Raw genomic sequence first — 8675 nt, forward strand, 5'->3', positions numbered from 1 at the left:
AAAATAATACTTTATCAATTATAATTTCAATTTATGTACACTTAGTAAATTGTCTTAGTGATGTTGAGAAATATTCTTACTTTTACTGGTGGTAGGAAAATGTATATTACCTGTCTACAGTCTTTCTTTCCTTAGGAAGACACAAAAATAGGATCAATGCTTTGAGGAACAGGTCCTACCTTGGGAATTTTTTTGTGATTGAGTCTTACTTTATCCACATTTTAGAAAATATTTGAAGCTTATGTTAACATTTGTAAATTTTACCTTTGAGCGATACTGTTCAACTTTCCACCAATCATTGTCTGGAAAATACAAACCCTAAGATAAACCTATACTAGCTATACTTCACTTTTAAATGAACCTTTATTTTTCCAACACCTCTTAGATTTATCCTTTGAGATGAGTGTGTCCTTGTCATTCACCTTCTTTGAGTATTCATGTGTTTTATGTCAAAACCCACAGCTGACAACATGTATTCCAGTGTTGCACAATTTGGCCGAGTAAACCCATTCAATGCACCAAATTTCCAGCTGGGACAGTAATGTGTGACTTTAAGGAAGAATAATACTCCACAAATCCAACCTGATCGACGCCTTGCTGCTGCAGCTACTGTAGATGATGGTGAGTGTTTAGCAAACATTTTAATTGACATAAATTGTGTTATGTGTAGATGTCCTAGATAATTGGCTGCATTTAAAGTAAGTAGGTGTTGCCTTCTAATATCTGCACATTAATGTTTATATTTGATCTTACAAGGTCATGTAGTGGAACATTTAAAAATAAATGTTACAAATGCATCTTCTTGTGTCACAATCATTTGTATGTGTTACACACATGATTCTTGCCCAATACGAATAGTTGGGCTTCTTTCAGGTGAGAATCTGACATGTGTACAGAGGGTGCCCGATATCCATGGCAGATGACAGACCCATGAAAAACAGACAATGAAGTCTGCAATAATAGTGAAGGGAGGAGAGCGCAATGGGGTGCTGGTTGCTCGTTCTCTTCCCTCCCCTCACTAAAGGACAGAACGACACTGTATGTAAAGAGCTCCTTCATTCATCTTTTAGTCTTTTGTTGCTGGAATTTATCATAAAAGATTGTTTCCAATAACAATAACTGAGCGTCTGTATGCAGCTTTAGTTTGGTAATGTGTGCTTGCAAACCTAATTCACTCAAGCAAACTTAGACTAGGTACACACGTGCAATAACGATCGTGGCCCAATCAGATCCACCGGAACAATTGTTTGTTTCCAGCGAGATTTCTTGTTCATCGATGTCGTTGTGCTCTTTTTTTGTTAACAATTATCAAACGATCTGTCCTGGATCGTTTGTTTCCAATGACAATTATTGCACGTGTGTACGCAGCCTTACTGCCAAGTTTGCACGCCACCAACCAATCTGACTAATTGCTACTTTTGATTTTGATTGATATATACCAGCATGTATGATCAATTCTCAACTGGTCTAAACCATAAGAGACTGGTCTTCTCTGATCTTTCACTTGGAAGCATAGAAGCTGGTTTACACTATCTCCTATGTATACTGGTGACATACCACTGATTTACAAGTTTCTGTCAGTTTTTATGACAGACCCAGACATAGCCCGTGGAGGCATGTTAGGTCCGGTTCAAATAACAGCCCTTGGCAGGTGCTAGCTATCCCTGCCAGTCTATGTTGACTGTAAGCATTACACATATAATGCAGATAGAAGTGCCTATATATAACATTTATTTGATAATTTGACATGCAAGTAAAAAATTGCTTCTTAGCACTTCTAAAGCAAAAATATTTATATATATATATATATATATATATATATATATATATATATCCCAATGGGGACAACTGTAAGAGAATTTCCCTCCCATTGGTAGGAATTTCTCTCCCATTCTGTTGTGATTACAGAACAGGATATAGAAATGAAGGAAAATTCCCCTACCCTTAGTAGAACACAAATGGCAAAAAGTAGCAAACATCTACAATTTCCCTAGCATCTAAAATATTGTTCAATATTATGATTTATGTTCTAGTCTATAAAATGCAGAATTCAGGTTTGTGTCTGCATGTTAGAGTGCATGTTACATATGTTACATTGTCTGATGTTTTAGTGTTCTAGTGCTAATTAAATTAACTTCAGTACTAAATATTTTAAACCCCGATGCATGTGTGTCTTTTAAAAGCATGCTGTTTTTGATTTGTTCATTTAGGCGAATACAGTTGCGAATATGGCTCAGCAAAATTTTATGCTTTTTGTGGCTTTGGTGGTATCCTCAGTTGTGGTTTAACTCACACTGCTGTTGTACCATTGGATTTGGTGAAATGTCCTATTCAGGTGGGAATGCTAACAATGTTTTCATTTATTTCCATCAGTCTGAAGCAGAATTTAAGGTTGAAGCACGTTACCCATGAATGTTTTATTGTTATATTGATTATAATTGATCGTATTATAGATTGATTATATTATACTGTTTTATAGTGTTATTTAGTAACAGGAACATTTTTGACCTTTGATAAGCTGGCTTTTACAGATGTTTCCAATTCTTTTAGAAAAAAACAAACCTTGTGATTACCAAGCATATGGAAGAATCCACATATCAAGAGATCACAAGAATACAGGAATACTACTTTATTACTTATGGGCACTGTGCTCTATAGCAGTGTTTCTCAACTAGTTTTCTGTGGGACATTCTTTCCATTGACCACTATGCTAATCTATCTGTAAGCTGGGGATATGGTAATTATAGAAGGAGATCCCTAAAGATTTGAAAGTTATTTCAGCAGTTCCTCCTATTAAAAAAGTTGAGAAAGGCTACACTTTAGTATTGGGTGGCTGCCTAAGAAGTGTCCTGTCTCCCACCCATCCCCTGGGCATAAATTATGTACAGTTGACATTGAAAAATCCCGTAAACTCCGGACCTGAGGAGTGCCGGATTTTCGAAAATTCCAGATTTTTGAACGTTATACTCACCTCCACACACAGGCCAGCCTTCCTTTCACAGAACCCGCGGACATCTGGCACAGTTCCAGGGAGCAGGCAGCAGGGACGTCTCAACGTGTATTTAGTGTAGCAAGCAACAGTGTCATCGAAACATTAGTGGCCAAACCATGTACTACAATACTTGTATTGAAAATGTGATCCGAAAAACTGAAGGAACCAGATTATCAATGGCTGGATTTTCAATTTTCAACTGTAGGAGAATATATCAGATATGTGCATACATACACTAATATACATTGAAAACAATGCATTTACTGACCCCTGACATAACTATTGCATCATATATTTTGGATTATTGAGCACCTAGTGAATCAGCCAAGTCCAATTACAACCTAAAATCTACACTGTAAACTGTGATGTCAGGGGGTAGATAATGCACAGTTTTTAAAACAATAAAAGTGTGTGTATCAAGCAGTGCTCTGGATTTTTTTCATAGCACTAACAGGACCTGGAGGGAAAAAAAGATTCTCTGTTTTGGTAAAATGAATACAATTTAATTTGTTCTAACATTCCAATACTAACCTGCATCAATAATTTCCTACATCCCTATCCACCATAATAGCTAACAGTGAGCCCTTATCTCATCACCTGATATGTTATATGTTAAACCTAAAGACATAAGTTAAAAAAGGCTATAAAGCAAATAAAACTCCTTCTGTTCCCTCTTCTTCTCCATTCTGAAACTCCAACTCTGGTTAAAATAATCCAGGACCTTCATTATCTATTTTTAGGTGTCCAATTCATAACCCCTGGTCCTTGGTTAGGCGTGCAATGTTTCCTTATGTCTATCTAGTAGTAGTTAGTAACATTTAGCTGGACTTGTCCTTTTAATGTTAAAGACTATTCACAGCTCTCTAAGCTGCTAAATCTAACCCGTAAGACACCATAATTGTAAATAGTTGCAGAAAAAGACAAATATAAACTACAGTGTATAGCAAAGGAGTGGATATCCAGTAGAGCAAGAGGGTGGGAACAGTTAACTGACTTCCAACAACTATGGCTGGACTAGTTTACTTTATTAGTATGCAAGACAAACATAGCTGCTCATCATCTTTATTTATTTGTTTATAAACTACATGTGCTTTAAAGTAACACCCTTACTATTAGGAGCAGGTTAGAATGCAGACATTTAGAATTGAATGAGGTTGTACAGTTTAATTTAGTTTTTCTAACGTTATTGCTTTGTTTTTTTCTTTCCTGATTGGTGGATCCCCAAAAGTACAAGAACATCTTTAATGGGTTTTCTGTAACTCTTAAGGAAGATGGAGTTCGTGGCCTTGCCAAAGGATGGGCTCCAACATTTATTGGGTATTCCATGCAAGGATTGTGCAAATTTGGATTTTATGAAATCTTCAAGATCTTGTATGCTAACATTTTGGGAGAGGTAAGCCTTGTGTAGGTTTTTGGCCTAATATTGTGCTTATATTGTACTTGATCCCAACTTAATGATGATGAGTTTCAACCTGAAAGATTTTTCAGTGTATTTAATGAGGCAGGGAGAAAAATTAACCCAAATGGTGGGTTGTCGAGTCTCAAACAATATTCTCTTTTTTTTACACGTATTGTTGGATAGTAAGAAATGCCACTTCTAAAATTGCCATTGGGTATGGCCCTTATGATTGGGTAACTTCTAGTTGAGAGTGCAGAGAATCAGGAATAATGATTCCACGATTCATAAATTGTCACTTTTTCATATTGAATACACCTTATAGCAAACTGCTGGCTCATACAGAAATGTCCTAAATGATATTGGCTTTTCAGGCAACATATGTTTTTTTGTGTGTTCTCTATACAAACCCAAATGTTTTCTGCATCCTAGGAAAATGCCTATATGTGGCGCACATCTGTGTACCTGGCTGCATCTGCTAGTGCTGAATTCTTTGCTGATATTGCTCTGGCTCCAATGGAAGCTGCAAAAGTCCGTATTCAAACACAGCCAGGATATGCAAGTACTCTGCGACAAGCATCACCCAGGATGTATGCTGAAGAAGGACTTTGGGCGTAAGTAATGGATACCTTTTTATTACAGACCAAAGATCTGTTTCTTAAACTAGTTATCTAACACACAAAAGGCTGCTACACATCTTTAGAAGCCTTGACGTCAGGATTGTGTTTTTACTATCTTGTACTATCATGAAGTAATACATTTTGTCACCTTTTTTAATGGTTTACTTTTTCGGTTTTCTAAATTACCATTGATCCATCTTTGTAAAAGTTTGAACCTGTTCTGAGTTCAGCTTTATCTATCCATCAGTTCCAGTTCAGTGACACTCCGGAACTTGTTCACTTGTTTAGTCATTGGCATGGCATGCGAGAATAATATACATTCATATCAGCTATTAATGTTCTGCTGGCATTGACTGCAACATTCATGCTGTACCCCTTCCCACAAATAGGACTTGGCTAATATGCAGACAGATAATTGAAACATAAAGCACACTGTTCTTTTATGTTTCCATCAAGCTTATTTCAGGAGGAAAAGAGCAGTAACTCATCACCACATGTAATTGTGCAATTTGTGCTTTCATATGTTTTGGCCTGTTTATATTCCTAAATCTGCATACTTTTTTTTTTGTTTTGTTTTTTTTTTTTGTTTTTTTGTGGTACTAAAACCATACTATTTTGCCACTATTTTAAGTGTGTTGTGTTTGTAGGTTCTACAAAGGAGTTTCTCCTCTATGGATGAGACAGATTCCATATACCATGATGAAATTTGCCTGCTTTGAACGTACAGTTGAAGTACTGTATAAGTATGTTGTACCCAAGCCACGAAGTGAATGTTCAAAGTCCGAACAATTGGTTGTGACCTTTGTTGCTGGGTATATTGGTGAGTCTACAGGATTTGACATGTGTTACTAATCCCCTCCACATGCAATATATGCCTAATTTACCTATTCATAATTCCCTACTGTTGGGTAGCGGCAATTTGTTGCAGCAATTAAATGATTTCAAAGGCAGTATAACTTTCCTCTTTTATAGCTGGTGTGTTTTGTGCTATTGTCTCCCATCCTGCTGATTCAGTGGTGTCTGTTTTGAACAAAGAAAAGGGAAGCACTGCTCTGGAAGTCCTTAAACAACTTGGACCAAAAGGTATGTATATTTTCACTTTCTAACTTAAAGTGGAACCAAACTTGCAAAGTAAAAATTGTATGCAGGCAGATTCCTAATTGAAAAAGAGAAAGGGAATGTCCCTTCTGCAAGAAAACACTCGCCTGCCTGTTCGCAATCTTTTCTGTAATGTACACTGACCTGCACAAATGCAACCAAGTGTATATTCCCACATAGCTGCCTGCCAGGAATGAATGAAAGAACTCCTGTGCACATGTATGGGAGTTACGCCATACTGACCTTGCTTATCAGGATGGAACCTAGAAGAGGACTGTGTTAAGATGTCGGCACCAGCAACAGAGTGAAGTTGAAGAAAATTGTGAACAAACAGGTAAGTCCATGTCCCTACTGCAATAGAGAACCTTCCTGCTCACAAGTTTTGTATTTCTTTTGCAAGTTTAGTTCTGCTTTAAATCATTTTATTGTTTCACAGACTTAAAAATATACATTTATTTTTTTATGTACAGGTGTTTCGAAGGGGTTGACAGCCCTTATCATCATGATTGGTACCTTAACTGCTCTGCAGTGGTTCATCTATGACTCTGTGAAGGTCTACTTCAGGCTTCCTCGTCCTCCTCCCCCTGAGATGCCACAGTCTTTGAAGAAGAAGCTTGGTTTGACTCAGTTAACCCATGGACCTAAAAAATGAAAATTTCATGACTCTTTAAACTGTGAAGTTTTTTATAAATTCAATTATAAATTTTATTTATCAGCTATTTTCCACTCTGCTTGGTACTCCACAACTCTAACTTGGTTTTACCATTCTATGTGTCAGTTTAATAAAAAGATGACCCAGGTGGATGAAATATGAAGAGCGTTGTTGCATTTTATAAACCTAAATGTGTTTTTCTGATTGTCTTATGTTTGTGTTATAAGTACATAATAATATATTTGTAAATGTTAAAGACAAAGTTCCCATCGAGGTTGGCATTGTACATTGCAAGGAATTTAGGAAACTTTATAGCAAATTCCTATCTTTCTTGTCTGACTCATATTTGTTTTGCCATATCCTCTGAAAAATAACTCTTAATAGGAATGTCGTGTTCACCATAATCGGTTTCTTTTTTTAACAGTTTTCAGATCATAGAGGCCTCAGACTTAAATGGATTTTATTAAAAATACTACAATAATGTGGGACTATATCTAAAAATTAAAACATTGAAACCAGGCAGGTCTCCTAACAGGGCACAGGCAATGTCCCTTCTGCAATTTAAACAGTTAAATTACCTGCCTGATCACAATTTATAAGTGCACTCACTCGACCTGGCTTTCGCGCAGCCATCTTCACCCGATCTTCTTGCTTGTCAGATCTTTAACCATCGTGGTTTGCTTAGCTGGAATGACATAATCCCTATGCATCTGGACAGGAGTTCATTCAGTCCGGGAAGACCCTGCATTTGCTCAGCATTTTTTTCAAAAGAACACAAACGAGCTAGTAAGTATGTTTTATTGAAGAAATAACAACTCCTGTCCTTTTCTGTAGTAAAGACCAGCCTCATCACGAAGTTTCAAAGCAGAACTATAGTATGTTACTTTGAAATTGCATTGTATTTATAATTAAAGAATTAAGAATCGAGCAATAGTGACCCTATTCACTATTCACTAAGGTGGTACCTTTACTACTTTTGATTGTGTCTGTCAAACAAATGCCAGCAATTCTATACAAATTTCTTTTGTCCTGTACAGTGAGGAATTGGTATGATTATGTAATCTTCATAGGTTTATAGGTTCACAGGATATGCATTTTATAAAGTAGTAAAAGCTGTTAACGTAGTGTATCAAATGTTTACTTGGCAAAGTGAATGTGCATTAAGTTGGACTTAAAAACCAATGAATACCTAATAACATACATTGGTAATTAAAACCTTTTCCATGATTAAAATGAACACAGCTTTACCTTATTTACTTAGCTCTTGAACACTTATTTCACACTGTAATAAATCACCCATAATGTGCATATTTTTGATAGTTTTATTTATTTTCTTCAATGCAAGCAAACAAGCCAGTGCTTTAGGAATAAGCTCTGGAGACTTTTGTAGGACTTTACATGCCAGAAGATGGCCAGCTGAACAGGAAAATTTGATAAATGCAATGGGACTTCAATTGTGTAACAGCTCCATTTAGAAAACGTTTGATATGACACTTAAGTTTATTTTAAAATGCATCTGTAATAGCATGGGGACTAGTACACATTGTTTTGTGCTGTAGCTGTACCAAACTCTTGATGTGCTTTTTACTTTAGAAAACTGAAAATTACATCTGGACCTGCAACTTCCTTCATGTTCTGAGAAGGATAAATATAGACACAGCTAATACCTAAAGTCACTACTTGTCCATCATATCACCCAGGATTCTGAATCACTCTTCAAAACATGTAATCATAGTATTCATCTTGATATTCCAGCTTTCTATTCCTAAGGACCCTGTAAAACCAGATAATAAACTAAAGTTTCCATGAATTCAGGCAATACAGATGAAGATACAAAAAAAACAAAAAAAAAAACACACAAAGCCTACAAATGGACCGTGGGCCTGATTTTGTATTATACTAACAAGGGATACATTG

The 8675-nt window shown here is 36.2% G+C and overlaps 1 protein-coding gene across 1 annotated transcript; it reads left to right on the forward strand.

Moving 5' to 3' along the window:
• The first annotated feature begins 470 nt into the window (after positions 1-470).
• SLC25A3 (solute carrier family 25 member 3) lies at positions 471-6921 on the forward strand. Its single transcript, XM_072398718.1, is given in 7 exon segments — positions 471-621; positions 2211-2335; positions 4221-4385; positions 4821-5002; positions 5656-5828; positions 5981-6091; positions 6577-6921. Coding segments are annotated over 7 exon segments (1089 nt in total). The 3' UTR covers positions 6759-6921.
• The last annotated feature ends 1754 nt before the right edge of the window (positions 6922-8675 follow it).

This window comes from Pyxicephalus adspersus, chromosome 2 (genome assembly GCF_032062135.1).
Source record: "Pyxicephalus adspersus chromosome 2, UCB_Pads_2.0, whole genome shotgun sequence".
Lineage (NCBI taxonomy): Eukaryota > Metazoa > Chordata > Amphibia > Anura > Pyxicephalidae > Pyxicephalus > Pyxicephalus adspersus.